At 33.6% G+C, this 17,972-nt stretch overlaps 2 protein-coding genes across 3 annotated transcripts; one reads left to right on the top strand and one right to left on the bottom strand.

Annotated features, from left to right (window-relative positions):
- LOC105163777 (monocopper oxidase-like protein SKU5) lies at positions 537-8,600 on the bottom strand. Its single transcript, XM_011082238.2, has 9 exons — positions 8,181-8,600; positions 6,402-6,511; positions 6,059-6,329; positions 5,790-5,928; positions 3,653-4,016; positions 2,913-3,278; positions 2,731-2,809; positions 1,319-1,515; positions 537-980 (listed from the first exon to the last, which is right to left on the bottom strand). Exons 1-9 carry the CDS (start codon positions 8,328-8,330, stop codon positions 869-871), a joined length of 1,788 nt encoding a protein of 595 aa, XP_011080540.1. The 5' UTR covers positions 8,331-8,600; the 3' UTR covers positions 537-868.
- LOC105163776 lies at positions 15,055-17,390 on the top strand. 2 transcript variants are annotated; one of them, XR_847947.2, is made up of 3 exons: positions 15,055-15,708; positions 16,345-16,710; positions 16,957-17,390. XR_847947.2 is itself a non-coding variant. In XM_011082237.2 (2 exons), the coding sequence occupies exons 1-2, from the start codon at positions 15,202-15,204 to the stop codon at positions 16,405-16,407; spliced, it is 570 nt and encodes a 189-aa protein (XP_011080539.1). In that variant the 5' UTR covers positions 15,055-15,201; the 3' UTR covers positions 16,408-16,902. The 2 variants fall into 2 exon arrangements, 1 of the variants encoding a protein (XP_011080539.1); XM_011082237.2 differs by lacking the exon at positions 16,957-17,390 and having other exon boundaries at positions 16,345-16,902.

Raw genomic sequence — 17,972 nt, 5'->3', positions numbered from 1 at the left:
TGTGAATGCATTGCCTCAGTGTAGACCAACTACTAGCTGAACTTAGAATTACTCTCTGAGATCCTACAGGAGTTTCGACAACTATAATCAAATTAGGCTACAATATCCCATCACTGGTCCAGTGGCAACAAAGCATACTAAAAAATGAGTTGCACAAACACAAATTTTGCAATCTTGGAGCACAATTATCTGACTAATCTGCATATTCATCCCTCACATTATGTAGCCAAACACAAGTTCTATGGCTAGTCTGGATTTCCAGTACCATAGCATCCACTACAACCAAGTCGAGATCACCAGAAAGGAGAAAAATGAAAGATTTTCTCGTCTCTCAACGACCATGGATCATATTATACAAGACTGACAATTCTAGCAAGAAAAATTTATGGTTTTGACGATAAATTCATAGCAAATCAGATTGCAACTTCTCGAACTGCATGGCTGTTAACATGGAACCAAGAGGTCATAGCCAATTCTTGCTACGATAATGCTTTGAGAATTCAGATGATTGCAATGAGAACGACGACGTCAAGCACTAAACACCAAATACTGGCAGCAAAATTTCAGAGTGTTTTTATCAGTTCCAAGAAATCAATATTAAATACAATTTGCCAATGCTCATGCTAATAATGCTCACACAAAAGCTAGCAATTATCTTACTCATCTCAGACTCTACCTACATTACATTTTCTTTAGCAATATCATGCACTGATACTTGAGTTAAAGAAGATACAAACAAGATATTATACACGAATTCAGAATAAAAATATATAGCCTTCATATCGCCTCAGCACCAAACAAGGAACCGCGGTTTTGTTTCGTCTATCCTCTTAGATTGGAGTTGAAAAACCCATTTAATTTCTTTGAATCATATGATGCCTGATATTCCTAATAAAGCTGCAATAATTGCAACAAGAACAATCTCAAACATCTTGTCCAGAGATGGTGCTGCAGAGAAGTTGACTCTTCGAGCCTGGTCCCTGCAAGAGTTATATTCAACAGAGGTTACAGATGAGTCATGGTGTTAACATTTTGTTTGTCATAAGGTACTGAAATAGATTCTATCAACAAAATCATTTAATCTTTTTACAAAGATGTCTAAACAACAATTCTGTGCACTATAAAGTTAGGACTTAGGAGAAATTTTATGACAATGAATCTAAAATATAGAGAATAGTATCCATTAGATTAAGCAGCCTGTTTAGCATTATCTGAAAGTTAAAGAATCAACGGATAACACTTTCACAGGAACGATTATCCAGGGGAGAAAGAATAGACAAGAAGAAACGAAATGAAGTGAATATATTTCATCACTTACCGCTGCAAGTTAGATAGTACACCACAGTAGATGGCATTCTCAGGCAACTGAACCTCATTGTTGTCATTCTCTGGATTTACAACACTGACATAAACTTCTTGACCAAGATACCATGAGTCAAGATTTTGTGTGCGAAGGTTCCACATCCCAGCATTATCAAGAGATACTAAGATAGCAGTCCAAGCACCAGGAAACACCTGTTATCACGTAAAAGGCTTCTCAAGACACTGGCTAATTTTTTTTAAAATAGAAATCACAGGGACACAAGCATGGATAGAAGAAACCTAATACCAAAATTATGTGAAGACTAGATATATAAGGAAATACATGGGCACGTATAGAAAGAGAATTGATTTCATATAAAGAGCTTTTATTTTACTCTCACAAAATTATAGGCAAGTCCACTACACTATGTAAACAACAAAGTAATTAACAAATTGCAGAACAAATTTAGGTCAAGTTTTCAACTGAAAATAAAACTTATATATCATGTTGTAGATAGAGTCTAGTGATCATTGATCCATCTTCTATTTGTTATAATTTACTGTCAAACGAATAGATCCCTCTCACAAGCTTTCCAAGCCTGTTTGAGCAATATTAAATATGGGATGAGTAGGCTAGTCAAACTACAAGATATATTTTATTCAAGCTCTGGAGGATATTGGGCTTGGTTCAGCTCATTGCAGGCCCAGTTATATAACATTCAGATACTCAGAAATAGTGTTTAGACAATATTCTCATACACCACGGGGGAATAGCAGCTATCATGTAGTTATAGCACAATAGAGTCTTGCAAGGTCATAGGATGTTGTGGAATAGGGCATTATAGACAGCCATGCCTGAAGCCACAAGTCGAACTTCTTCATACATGTATAATGTGTGAAAGATATGCCCTACAATATGCAGAATATGCCTCACCTACAAGAAATCTCAATCAGATGCCACAATTATTGAAGTTCTACCCATAACATTATTTGATCACATCTCCTTAGCTACGGGCACCTAGTAGTTATTGCACATGAATACAATAAGTAAGGCAATGATGCTTTGCCATCTGCTGACCCATTTTCTTTGATACAACTTATTGGAGGAAATGATGAGAAGCACTAAAAGGGATATAGCACCCAACATGAATTAGTAAAGACAAAAGACTGAAAGGAAAAGTTATCTTTCTTCTTCAGAGCCCTGATAGGTTGCAAATCGAAGCCATCAAATCAATTTGACTATCAGCGTTGATAATCAAACATTTCTTTCTAATCAGTGACAATAAACAAACTAATATGGTAGCAGAAAATTTACTTTTCAAATCTTGTTGTTTCTTGTAAATTTAAGAATTCCAAACATGTTAACATATCCTACCAAACATCACAATGTGTAGAAACTCAATAATCAAAATTTAGGAATCTGATTACCTGGGTAGTGCAGCGAGCCACCCCATCCCATTTGTTATAGGTGCTTCTGCTATTCTCTGTCCACACTCCATAATCCATACTGTGGACCACATGAGAATTGATATCAAACTTCAGACAACAATCCCCAGAATTTTAAGAATAACAAACCATGAAACCCCAGAATTCTGCTGAAAAAATCTTACCCAACGACAAAGAAGGCATAGCCATCAAGATGGTAACTCTGAACAGAGGTATCATTGTTTTGGAAAATAATTTCCATAAATCCTTTGAAAGTTCCATTAATTAAAGATGTGTCTACTTTTGCTGGTCTATTCATGAACCTATTAGGAAAGTCAAGCTTGAAAACCCCAGAGACATTAAATTGTTGTGCAAGCTTGACAGGTGTTGAGGGAACTATATATGAAATTCCATTTAAAGTAGTACGCCTTTTCCCATCAATAAGCTCTGCAGGCCTATTGATGATTACATATACATCAGTCACAGTTATATCACCATATTTGAAAGATCCCTGTGGGTTGGGGCGAGCAGCTCCAGCAGAAACATTCCATCTGTATCAACAACATTGCATATGCAATCAGCTGAAAATAAAGAGAAAACATAGGAACAATGTACTACTTGAGAAATCTGAATACAGAGGAAAGATGGGAAGAGAAATAATCCCTTGTAAAGTTTCATTCTGAAGCATTAGTCTAGAATTAAAATCCTTCTCCCTTGACAGAAACTTCCATAGTTTGCATAATAAACAAAGAAACAACCTCACAAGTCCCAGACTATGTGTTGCATAGTGAGATGCATATATTAACACCACAACTAGGGAGTTTACAATCTCAGAGATGTTTCTATATGTAACAAGTGAAACAATGCCTCATTAGTTTCAAAATAAAGTAATATAAGAAATGGAAAGACTACATTTGACTACAACCTTATGGATCTTGCTTGATTCATTGAGAAATACGTGTCATATTCATTAGGAGGGTCTGGAAGAGGACCTGAAGCAGGCCCCTGTGAATTTGAGTAGTGCAGTATAGCAACTCCTGGAGCCTTGGTCCAAGCTGAGGCATTGACAAACCGTGGACTGGCAACAATGTAATAATCACTGCTAGCATTTTGATCCATTGTAACCAAGAATGAGTATGACTGACCGACATGGATATCCATGTTTGAGTAGTTCTGTTGTACAGTATAAGACCCTTCAGTTTCTACAAGAACCAAGTTATGATTTTGGATCCTGAAATTCAAGCTAGTAGAGATTCCGACATTGTGAACTCGCAAGCGATATGTTTTGCCTGTTACACATGAAATTCATCAAATGGAAGTTTCATCATACATCAATTTCACAGAGTTGATTGTTCGCTGTTTCGAACAATCCCACCATGTTGTCAGTTTAAGATAGGTATTTGATGTATTCCTTCAGGTCTCAGAAAGAATTTCTTTCAAACAAATTCAGTCAATACCCAGTAGAAAGGAAAAGTTAAGCTATAATTGTCTAGCCGGTTAAGTTCTCAAAAATATTTGAGGGCGTGTGAAGGTTCAACGCAAGTAAACAAGAAGGAACTAGTTCAAAACAAAGACAAAAAAAAGTATGCGCTATAAATGACTGGTATTAAGTTCATTTAGTTTGAAACTTTTAGCAATCAGTGAATGGAACATGAAAAGCATGTTAGTATTAGGGACACCTTTGTGGAATCCCCAAGATGACTGTTTAAGGTGATATATGGCATCGGATCTGATTTCCTTGAAGTGACTATCAATCAGCACTTTAAGCCTTCCAATTTTTTGGAAACACATTCCATTAAAGAATCTAGTGCTAAAATTTCCAAGCAATTCCAATACCCCGGAAAATATAGAGCAAAACAGAATCTACTAAACTAAAGAAGTGACTCAATTTCAGTCATCAATAGTATTTTTCATAAGACAAATCCTATTATCTGCAAATTTTGTCTACCTATGTTCTTCTAAATAAAATTGAAAACAACAGGATAAATTTGCTAGACCTTCTCCTTTGTGTTATTTCATGGATTAAATATTCCCGTAATTGTGTCCCTTCACCTCCATGTATACGTATGCCCTTAATGTGTATCAAATGATCCAGGTTTATAAGAGCCATTAACAGTTGTCAATGTGTAAAGAATTATATAATCAGTAATATAATTAATAACAGAAGAAATTATTTTGACAAAGAACATAATATCAAGCAACAGCAAGAAGATTAGGTGCAGAGAATGACTAAAAGTTCTCATCAAAATTTAAAAATTATTAAACTTGCATGTTTCACTTTTGAGTTGGAATTATTTAGTCAGTTTTAATTTAAAGAGTTGGAAATTAACCAACAGGCTAGAGATCTTTTATTTGTGTTCTTTCATGACCAATTTGGTTGAATTGATACCTTAGTACAGGAATTGGTGACTGCATATAGCTACTATGATATTATTATCAGATGCCTGTAAACTAGGGATGTGAAACTTGTGAAATACACGGAAAGGTTCACATGAAATTAGTGATAAGAAACTTCGAAGATATGAAGTGAATCAATGGAAACACTAGTTAAGAGGAAATTATCTATATGAATTATATCTGATCAGATCGACTACATTATACCAGAAAGAACATTATCGAATTCCATTTCTTCTTTCATCCTGCTTCTATTTCTCAGGTTCAACTCCTGTCATCGAGATGCCTTTTTCTCACTTTCTTGTAACTTAGAGAAGCTGAGGGGCTTGCTACCCTACAATTTTGACTAAGCTTCATTTTTGCCTAGTTTATTTTCCATATTGTTTCATGAAGCAATTCTAAATCTTGATGCATGGTATATATTGCTGGCCAAGCCGAGCAGAGATAGGTTGAACGGTTAGGATACAAATTCGTCTGTCATCGTCACACCACAAACTTTAAAGAGCAAACTGCATCAGTTATTTCCTTTTATTTCGAGAAATTCCATTGTCATATTTATTAGTAGGTCATTCAACAATAGCAAGGGTAATAATTCAAAACCCAGTTATATGTGGATCAAGGCACCAAAAAGCCAAGCTTTTAGCAGCATATAGGTACAAGATAAATACCTGGTTCAACATTTATTATCTGATAAAGAATACCATCCCGTACAAAGGCTCTATCAAATTGGTAAGGACCTAGCCCATTAAATAAGACACCATCAGGGGCTCCAAGGTCATTCCCGCTTTCGAGGTCATTTCTGAGTTCCTGTTTCTCCATAAGTTTTGATCAGTAACTAAAAAAACATAAATAGAATTCAAGAAATAAATACCTGCATAGAGGGATTACTGAAAGTGAAAAAAGAAAAAAACATGGAAGCATAGGCCTCTTTACCAACCTTGTGACTCTTTATGTACCAGTCACTAATAAAGAGGGTAATGTCCCCATCTGGTTTACCAAAAGGAACAGGAATAACTTCTCTGTTGTTGACGATGATGCCGCCATATCCACCTGCAGCTCGTTGGAGGCCAAGGGAAGGGAAGTAAAAGAAACTGCCTATCTGGTCTTTGACTTGAAACTGGTATGTCCAATTCCAACCAGCCGGAATAGGACAGTTTGTCCCAGAAACACCATCTTGCCATGAATTTTTTCTTTGTTGAATTCCGTTCCTGCACTTCTACAAGAACAGTTACTCCCATTATCATTATTATACGTTAATGTAATGAGATTTGGAAATATACCAGGTGAGCAGAAACGGTTCATCAAGATTATTTTTGACATTTACAACAACATTCCAATTTGTGGTGACATTCAGAATGGGGCCTGGAAATTGTCCCTCTATGCCAATCACCTGAAAATACAATTTTTAGGAGTCAGCTGCAGGCATTCCGAATGAAATAATCAAGTGAAACATCAGTTACTTATAAATGAAGCAAAACTGCAGCAAAATGAAAATTTTAAAGCTAATGAATGGAGGAAATAGAAGGAAGTTGAGCATACCAAAGCATTGAGCACATGAGCAAGAACAGATTACATTAAAGGTGGAAAAGACCTTGAAAGCCACAATTATGGATATTTAACATATGCCAAAAAAGTGAATAGTGGAAATGAACAAATCTAATAGATACTAGGTCAAAAAAATAAAGTGATGTGCATTAATTGTTGCACATTAAGTCCTAGACATTTTTGTTAAGAAATGAAACCCTTGGGCCTTTTTGCCCATAGCGCAAGGAAAGTTAACCTCGTCATGCATAGTGCACACCTAAATGAGTCTTGACGATTGAGTAATAGCACTGCACAATTGTAATTCTAAAGACAAAATAGATTAGCTGCTAGCAAGGCAACAAGTTAGACCGTGCATTTACAGTATATCACTGCTACCTACACCACATAAAAAGTTCTAGAGTATATCGTGTTTGATGCTTCAATTCAATAGTAAAATAGACCTTTCTTTAAATCTTATGCAATATCAATTCCCTACATTATACAGCCCTTTACTTATATAACAATTGGTGAGCTCAAATCTTATTGATCTTGGGCAGTCTCTACAATCAATAGGTGAAAGAAGTAAGGCTCTCAGGAACAGCATTAGCATACAGGCTCTAGATACTAGGATTCTTTAGCTTGAGGACAATGAACAGATGAAGTGCACATGGTCCTTAGAGAGTTGCTAAAGGGTACAATAGCCCATGCTACATACAAGGCATTTGGCCAGGGACCAGTACAAGGACAATGAATGGGCTGTTAGCTAGGTACTTTGAGCATGGTCGCTTAGGCTTGGTGGAAGTGAAGGTTCCAGTTAAGGAGTATTTATTGGTAATATAAATGCTCCATAGGACTAGAAAAATTAGAAAAGCTTAATTAGAATAATAGTTCGACTTGCAAATGAAAAACTAAGTGGTCTTAGCTTAGTGCTCAAAAGGTTTAAAAGATGAATGCAAGACTACTGCCAAAACATTTAATACTTGGATTCAATTCAAAGTTCAAAGGAAATGATTGCAAGAGAACATTATTATATAATAGCACACCACCATGCATGTATTAAGATCCTCACAAATATTGTACCATTTGAAATGTTCAAATCATTGCTGCCACTATAAATGAATCTTATCAGTACCATTATACCATAGATCCTTCTAACAATCCCTTAAATCGGCTGTTGTAGAAGGAAATGCACCTGTGATAACTATAAACAATAACGCAAATTCCAGCTCCAACATTTTATAAAAAATTAAAACAGTTTCTATTTCCAACTCTTTAGAATTCAACAGTGTTTCCTCCTCCACCAATTCAAAAATAATTGCTTGAAACTTTCAAGAACAAACCAACATTCAACTCACAACCATCCAGCATCTAAAACCAGCAGTTCCCATTGATAAATTCTGCAAATTTTCACAAACTACAAGAACCAACGTAGCTCCATAAACACTATACAAGCTATTCACCATCGAATTAAGACAAACCCACAAAGAAAAAACACAAAATACACCAATATTTAAAGTTCAGCAAAGAAAAACAACCTGTTGCTTGACCCCAAGAGGGGAAGCAGTAATGTAAGAGACTGTCCAGTCATAGAACACAAAAGGGTCTCCTGCTAAACCAACTCTGATCAAGCACAGAAGCAAACCGAAGCAGAAAAAATTGCAGTTAACTCGTGATCTAAGGAGCATTGATTGAGAATGACCACTGTATACAAAAACAGCGGCAGTATGTCAGTTCTCTCCCTCTCTCTCTCTCTCTCTCTCTCTCTCTCTCTCCCTGTTTATTTATTCTTACATATGTTTCCTTCTTCTCTGTGAGGTTAACTTGGAGAGAGATGTGGAGAGAATTCTGGGATCTTTGATGTGGTGCGGGTGTGCAAGTATGCGCTGGGAAAAGGCACTTGCAATGGTGGCTGGTAACTGCGTTCACACTAGTGATTTCCACACCCATCCCCCAGTTCGAGAGAATCGAGCCGTTGGTGCCTTTTCTTTTTGGTTTTTTTTTTTCTTTCTTTAAGAAATAATTTACAAATGTTATTTTATCCAAAAGATAAGATTTGTATAAATATATAATTTTAAGTAAAAAAATAAGTGTAAATTTATAAACTTTATGACCTTATTTTATCTGAACAAGTTGCCTTCTACGCATTTGATGTACGTGCAAAATAGTCTCAAGATATATGAATGCATGATGAAGAGTTTCATAAAGAAAGAGAATAGTCCGAACAATTTTGATTCTGTATGAATTGATTTTCGTAATTTGTCCTGTAATTTTAGAAATATTGGAATTTTATTTTTTTTTAGAAAAAAAAAAAAACATATGTCGGGTACATAACCTTTTAAAATTAGGTCTTTCCAGCCGAATAGACCAAAATCATTAAATCTTCGAAGTTACATAATAATGCATTGATAACATATTCGTTAGACTCAATCCTCTGATTAAAACCATTATGCTGAAACCTCTCAAAATAATATCGGATTTTGAAGTTATGACAAAAAATGATAAAATTGATAAGATAAGAAAGATGTTAGAAATGGATAAGAATCATCTTAGTAATGAGAAAATCACAAAACTTTACGAAAAATCTAATCTTATAGGACCAAAATTGACATCCTCCTTAGAGATGGTAATAGGTCCGAGTTGAACACAAACTCACCCCTGTTGAGGTGGGTTTTGAAGCCTTAAACGGGTCCAGGGACAGGTTTCGATTTTAGTGGTTTGAGACCTGAATTGTCCTGAACCCATCCCGATTATTTTTTTCTTTTTTTTTTGTATGTTTTATATATACTTATATAAAATATATTTGTGAATATATAAAAAATTATATATAATTTATTTATACTTACATATAATACATAAATTTAATATTTTTATAAATTGATATAAATAGTTTATAAACATTTTAAACTTTATATAAGTAACACATATTCTAAAATTTTTAATATTTTAATGCCTAAAATATACACATGTAAATTATATATATATATATATATATTAACCTATCAGTGATAGTATTGTCTTATATTTATAAACTTACAGTAGTATTATTTTTTAAGCAGGTCCAACCCGACGGGTGACAGGTTGGGTCTGGGTCCAAGATTTTCTTGGTGGGGTGGGTTCTCAATTTTGGTAAACTCGCCTTAAACCTACCTCCTTACCATCCCTAACTCTTCTAGGTTACAGGATTGAAATTACATTTTTTTCTAATTAAATAACTCATAATTTTGTTGAAAATTACATTATTTTTTATTTATCATAAAGAAAATAAATTAATAATGTTTATGATTAAAAAAATTAGATCCTTAAATTATGATTTCCAAGCTCCACAATTCAGTATGCCCCAACATTGAATTTGATGAGGGTTGTGCTAAATAAGTAGAATATAAAATATTATTTTTTTAATTAAAAATTCACACACTTTTTGATCTTGCATGAATTAGTTTTTGCAATTTAGTCCAATAGTTTTGAAAAATTGGCAATCTTGTTAAATCATGTCAAATGGGACCAAAATTGTCAAATTTTTAAAATTATAGAACTAAATACGGAATCAATTCATGTTAAATCAAAATTGTCACCTCTAAATTAGAGGACAAAATTACAATTTTCCCAATAATGAATACCTACTAACATAAGAAAAAATAAAATATTAATATTTAAAAAATGAATATTATAAAGAAAAAGTATGGAGTGTATTTTATGATTAACTGCTGTAAAAATATAATAATTGAGATGATCAAATAATATTTCGTATTCATCTCTTGAGTGAAATAATACTTTGGATAAAGGACAAAAAAAGGAAAATAAATAAGTGAAGGGTATATATATGATTTGGAAAAGGAAGAATATACGATCAAGCAATTACTATACGGTAATTATACCTTGTCATATTGTACGAAAAATAGTATTTTTAGTCTCACAAGTTAGGTTGATATCAATTTGGTACAATTTATTATGGGTATTAGCATTTTTAGTCCCATAAGTTAAAAAATTAGTATTTTTTATCCTTATACACTTTTTCATCTACAATTTAACAATGCCGGTCACATGCCTAGCACATTACTGTTAAATATTTTTGGTTGGAGGAAAAAATTAACCCTTTTTTCAATAGTAACATATGAGTGCTTCATTTGGCCTGCTTGATTCACTTGTGAAATACATGATTTTTTATGTTGCTTCTACTTGGCTTCAACTTAATTATAGAAACATGAGAAGAATATGATTCAATTTTTATGATACAAAAGAGAAATCGCTATGTTTTTTGCCCTAATTTCCTTCAAAATTTATTTTTCCCGCCGAATGCAGTTATATTTTTTTCCCAGTCCAAAGTTGGAAACAGACCAATTTTTCTCTTCAGCCAAAAATACTTAATAATCACATACTAGGCACGTACATTATACCGTTAAATTGTAACAAAAAAGTGGATGAAAACCAAAAGTGTTAATTTTTATAAGTTACGGGACTAAAAATGCTAATCTCGTAATGAATGGGACAAAAAAAAAACCGGGCTAACTCATAGGACAAAAATTTTTTATTTCCCCTCATATTATAAAATACTTCAATTATAATATAAAAAACATGCAACAAACTAATATTTAATAATACTAATATAATTTTTTATTATAGAAAACAAGAAAAAAAAAAGTAATGAATTATAAGTACGCAATAAAGGCATAGAAGCGTATGGTTGAATATAGGAGCAAAAAGATTACAAGTGTGATTAGTGGATAATATAATTTGCCCATGCTCTCTAAGCATGCAAACAAACTTATTTTATCATCATTCACACAAATTCTGCAATTTTCTACAAGTTTATTTTATTTAATTAATAGATTACAATCTACGTAGGTATATAAGAATTGAAAATGTATTCCATAATATAAACATGGTAAAAAAGTATTTTGCCATCTAAATTATAGTCGTTTTTTGTTTTTTTTTTTTCGATCTATACATATATATATATATATGTATATTTGAAATAGTTATACTCTCCTCGCGTGAGGTATGGTGTATTTACCAAACCTCTCATGTGACTCTTACCACAATCAGTGGGTGCAAAAGACTCATTCGACGTGCCCTTAAGTATTATTTCTCAAGAGGAAAAAAAAAATGGCTGTTATTTTGTCAAATTATACTTTTCTATTTTCATATTATTTTTATGAAAAAAACGAGTAAATTAAATCGACACTTCTTGAAATTAAATCTAATTAGATAACACTTTCTGTCTATTATAAAATCATAACTACTGTAGTTGTAATTATAAGTATACCCTTTTATTCAGAGAGACAAAATTCTACACATATACGCCTGAGTTAATTATATTTATGTAATTTATAATTTAACAAAAATTATAAAATATTTATGTAATTAAACATAATTAATATCATGAGATGTCAACATAAGTTAGTAGTAGCCCTCGTTTGTTATTAATTTTTCTTTTCAATTGTCAATTTTTTATTTTCACCTATGCAAATTTATATACTTGCTTTTATATATTTTCATTTCCAAAAAAATTTACCATCTTCTCGACTTTTTTTAAAGAGGGATTGATTATTATTAATTAAAATAAATTTATTACAATCATTTATGTCGAATATCAGTCCTTACAACAATCATATTCTTATCAATAATATTGAATAAACAAAGTCTAATCAACACATACTATTACAGTAGAAATAACACTTACTATTCAGTAGACGCAACATACCACGCATAAGGTGGAATCTGGACCCATGACATCTAAGATCATTACTTTTTCGAGTTTTAAATACGTATGTATATATATATGTATTTTTATTATTAGTTTAATAAAATAATAATATACACTACTTTGATAATGTCATATACATTAAACCTAGGGTAATTTCACACATCACATATATATGTACATAGTATTAATAAAATAGCTATATGAAGTTCTTGACTAAGACATAAGTGACTGAATTAATTTCTTGATTAAAACCAAAATAAGCCCACAAAATGGCTAAATATATAATCCCATTTTGTGGTTATAATAAATTCAAAATTGTTGAGTGACAAATATAGCTAAATTATGTGCATCCATGTGAGGTGACAAAATTTAAACAAATTGAACACTAGTAATAGGCCCACTTGACCAAATCCACGTTAACATCCATAATTGCACTTGCTTCCCATGCCTAATATAATCTCACAACCATGCATATATATATAAAATATTAATCCTTAAAATGATTTTCAAGAAACCATTAAAAAACAACTACAACTATTCCTCCATGATGCTTTATGATCTGTATAATCCCATCACATAGACTATATTGCAAAAATACAAAATATGCCAATTAGGCCTTGACTCGACTTAGGTCCCAAATCTTTTTATTTAATTAAAAGTTTTTAGTATGATTCGACAATTTTAATTAAGATCGAATATATTTTAATGAAAGAACGAAATACTTATTAAGTTGATTTTATAGGATAAAAAATGAATTATGTATAATTTTATGTAGTCATAAAATAAAATAGTAGTTAGCTATAAATAATATTTTTATTTAATAAAAAATTATTTATTTTTATTCATACCTTAGTATGAAATATTATAATAGTATGAAAAAAATAAATAAATTTGTGTAAAGGAAGAATGATTTTGGGCACAATTTTAATGCCAAGACAAAAATTATAATTATCATAATTCCAACCCCATCTGTCCTGCCCACATGCCCTTTCTCCAACTATGCATACATGATAAATACAGCAACATGTTTGGACTTTTGGACTCTTATTCCCTCCTACCCCACCTATCCCTCTAAAGTTGCGTTTGAATTGAAATATTTAAAATTTAAATTTTTTAAATTTATTTGGATAATTTTAAATTTAAAGTATTCTAAATTCTTTCGTTCTGATTTTGAATTATATTTCGATAAACATGGAAGAATTTTAATTTTTTTTCAAATAGAGTAATTTGAAATTAATTGTTTCTTCAAATTCTTCGTTCAGATCCAAAATTGTGAATTCGAATATATTATAAGGTTACATTGCGTTGGGAACGGTTGATTGGATTTGGATTTGAAACCAATGAATTTCATTTTTAAAATTTTAAATTCATATATTCGAAATCTTTTTATTTAGATTTACAAGAAAACTTTGTAGAAATTTCTAATTCATTTGTCTAATAATTTTGGAATATTCATAAAGGATTTGAAATGACTAGATTATTGGATAAATAAGCTTAAAACGAAATTAATGATGGATTTAAAATTTATTTTATGGGCCAAATAAATTTAAAAAAAATTGACTACAAAATTCATCCATCCAAATATAACGTAAATAGTCGAATAGTCGTTGCGTACGGCGGTACGATACTCATAGCTTAACAAAATATTAAAAGCTAATTGTACATTTGTACTGTATATTAACTTTTCAAATCAAATAATTTGGGTTGATAACTTAATATTATGGTTGGTAGGCTAATAATTTTTAATCATGTTTTTATCAAAAACATTCATTAATGTAATAATAGTTGCAATTCCGATATAGGGATTATAAATAATAAAATTGAAATATCATTCTTTCTTACTATAGATATGTGTTAGAGGTGCTGGACTTATACTCAACCAAAATAATTGAAGGATTAAAGTTATAAATAGGTCATATAAATATCTTGACGCGTATCTCTTTATGTGAAGAAAATTTTAATTCAGATCGGGTTTGTATCTAAATTAATTTTATAGTACGTGCAATACACATGTCGTGTGATAAGTGTATAGTTTAAAAAAATTGGTCAAGCAATAGTAAGTGTATCACACTTGTACTGTGATTAGTTTGGTTCGAGTTGTCATGCTAGATTAATAGGTCATTCCAGTCCTGTTGCAAAAATGGTTGGAATTTTAATTATCAAAATCGAAAAATGCCCCACACCATGTGTATATTTTACTAGTAAATTAAATGAATTGATGGTATTTGAGTGGATGGACGTATTTATTTATTATATATACTTTTATACTTGAATTAAATTAAAGAATTTGAAATTATTATCTTTTATACATTTATACACGCACATACACACAGTAGGAGGGGTATAGTGGTGTAGAAGAAGTCCAGAACCACTCCGCCAAAACAGGATTCCCAAGTGTAACTTTTCTTACCGGTAGGAAACCTTCCGCGCTTTCCTCATCTCATTTTCCATGCATATATCCACTCCACTGTTTCGCGCGTCCCATACACTCGCTTTCGTGTCAGAATTGGATACAGCAAAATATGTTTAGTCCGGGGAAATGCCCACTTTTACCCCTCCTATGTTCACCACTATTGGCCAGCTCAATACACCGTTGAAGCAGGAGATTAGAAACTCCGAAACAGGGACCCATCTCGCCACCAATAATTGATCATTCTCCTAATCCCCTCTGTATTCTTGCTGGCACCGTCTCCCTCTTCTTCTTCTTCTTCTTCTTCTTCTCCTCCTCCACCCCACCCTCATCTGCCAACACCCCCACCCCAGCCCACATCCCCAATCATCACATTTTCTCTCCTACAACCTCTTAAACCCTAAACCCAGAAGAATTTTTCCATGTTATAGCCCGCATAAAGATGATAAAAATGCAATTTCTACGCCGTTTGGTCTTCTCAGTATTCGCCCTCTTCGTGTTCTCATTGATATCATCAATGGCGGCTTCTAATGAGGCATCCGCGTCATCCATATATGATGTTCTCAATATTCACGGGCTGCCAAAGGGTTTGCTGCCCAAAGGGGTGAAGAATTTCAGCTTGGATAATTCCGGGAAATTCGAGGTGCACTTGGATCAAGCTTGCAATGCCAAGTTCGAGAATGAATTGCACTACGACATGAATGTCACGGGCACCCTGAGTTACGGGCAGATCGATGGGCTGTCGGGGATTTCGGCGCAGGATTTGTTTTTGTGGTTTCCCGTCAAGGAAATCCGGGTCGATATCCCCAGCTCCGGGTTGATTTACTTTGATGTGGGCGTGGTTTCCAAGCAGTTTTCACTGTCTTCTTTTGAAACGCCGAGGGATTGTTTGGCTGCTCCAGTGCCGGATCTTCGGGACGGAAGACATGTAGTGGAGTCTGTTCCCGAGGTCAAATATTCTTAGCAAAGATTGTCTGTCCATAAAAATACTCTTCTCTTATTTATTGAAAAATTGGAAATATATGTTCTTTTTCTTAGTAAATCTTCATTTTCGTTGAATTCTTTGACATTATTTGGTTTTTTGGTTTTGGGAGTTTCGATTTGAGCAAGAAACATTTGAGGTAGGAATGGAATATTGAAAACGTTTGGGGGCTCAATTGTGGCTGCAAGTGTTAGAATAACTGAGCTGGAAAATGATATACAGTGGATTCAATAATGGGTGACGCCACTTTTTGCATTATATGCCAAAAGGTTGGATCTTTTGCCTACTGTTGTCATCACTGCAGCTTCACTCAAAAGTGATTTGCTCCATGTGGGCAATCTCAGAAAGTTTTGACACAGCACATACATAGCTGTTGTTTGTAGCTGTAATTTACTTGATTGCAGTGACTGTTTCTTGTTAAGAATATTCCCGTTTCTCTTTTTGACTAATTTATAGAATTTGAAGGAATTGTTGGCTGTTTTGGTTTCCATTCTCTTCTGGTCAATGGGATTTGATTTTGAGTTGCGGTCTAAGTGTGTTCTTACTTGGATATGTGTATTTATGTTGAGCAGAGGAGCTAATTAGTGTTCCCTTTTTCATCAGATTATGTCCGGGAAGCTCCGATACGAGTTTGATCAGGATAGTGTTGCAAGAGCAGCATTGTAGACTTCAAGGGGGGGCGATGATGCACGGTAGCTCAATCACGTTATGGAAATTTTCGGTTCTTCTATGTACAGGTCTACTCAGGGTCTGGTCTAGAGATCACATTACTTTATTCTCGTGTGCGTGTTTGTGATTGCATCTGTAGAGCTAAAGTCTTCAAAGGAGTCGTGCTGCCTCCTGTTCTTGACAATCTGCACAAATTCAATCGAAAAGTGGCATTGAGGGATTGCTGGGGAAAAATGGAAGTCATTTGTGTATTGGAAATGGAGGAGATTGAATATACAGGAGCATCAATCGAGGAATCAGGTGATATATATTTGGTCTCAGCTTGTTACTATGTTGAATTGATTACGAATACGGATGCGAACGCAATTGTTGAATTGATTCTCTTTTTGTAGTATAAAATGTTAGATGATGAGTCATACATACTTTCTCCCATGGAAGAAATAAGGAATAAATGTTTACTTTTTCAATTCAGTTGCACTAGTTTGATTTCTACTCATCGTTGATGTATCATCTAACTCACAAATTCTGACTTTACTTTGACTACAGTGAATGCTACACTTTATTACTCGGGGAGAAGGTAAGAATAGGAAACCATATTGGCCAGTAACGAAACATGTAATGGATTCATAGTCTGTTTGTGTTATACTTTGTATCATATCGAATAAGTTCTATTTGAAATAGCAACTGTAGAAAGAGAGTAAAACAAAAGGCTGAGCTCCCCAAAGAGTCAAAGAAGAAAAGACGAACAAATGGATGGAGATAACTAGAAACCTCAATAGAACCAATGTTTATACGTAAATTCTGCAGATAATCCTTGTTTGGTGATTGCTCTGCTCGATAGGCCAGTGTGATTGAATCTGTAAAGCATTGATTCGTACATTCGACATTTGTGATTCTCGTTGTCCTTATAGAGAGAAAACCAGTTAGAATTTTTTTCCTCATAAGTATGATCAAATTCGAATTGTTATCTGTTTCTTGCACATCCGTTTGTGATCTCATGATGCATGATATGATTTGGCTACTGAAATTAGACAGTATCTGGATGTTTAAAGGCATTCTGGGTCCTTTTCTTGCTCCAAGAACAACTGTATGTCACGGTCAATTGCTTCTTCCCTCTTCTTCTGCGTTCTTTGTGGTTACTTGCTGATTTTCCGGTGTTTGAAGCTTTCCAGAGAGAGAGAGAAGGGACGAGTCATTTTTGTTGTTGATCGACAATCATTACTGCTAACAAATTATTACTGTTACCGTTGAATCCGGGCAGAATTACACTGCTGTTGGATCGTCTTATTGCTTGTCATATGGTGCATGTTGGTTTGATAGTCTGAATTCAGCTTGGAAGCTACTGAAACTACTAACTTCTGAGCATGTGTTGTTTGATTGAGTGAGTCGGAAACTGATTTCTTGTTGAATGAGCTCAGGCTGAAGATCCAGGTTCTCTTGCATCGAATCCTAAGTTTGGTGGAGATGCAGACAAGGCCTCACTATATTGTTGAAAGGAAATCATGTCGGTCTCATGCCATGCATGGTCCCTACAATTATCGTATTAGTATTTAAGCCACGCC

Source organism: Sesamum indicum, linkage group LG6, assembly GCF_000512975.1.
Source record: "Sesamum indicum cultivar Zhongzhi No. 13 linkage group LG6, S_indicum_v1.0, whole genome shotgun sequence".
Lineage (NCBI taxonomy): Eukaryota > Viridiplantae > Streptophyta > Magnoliopsida > Lamiales > Pedaliaceae > Sesamum > Sesamum indicum.
Note: the sequence above shows the minus strand (reverse complement) of the source record. Positions and strands in the feature narration are given on the sequence as shown.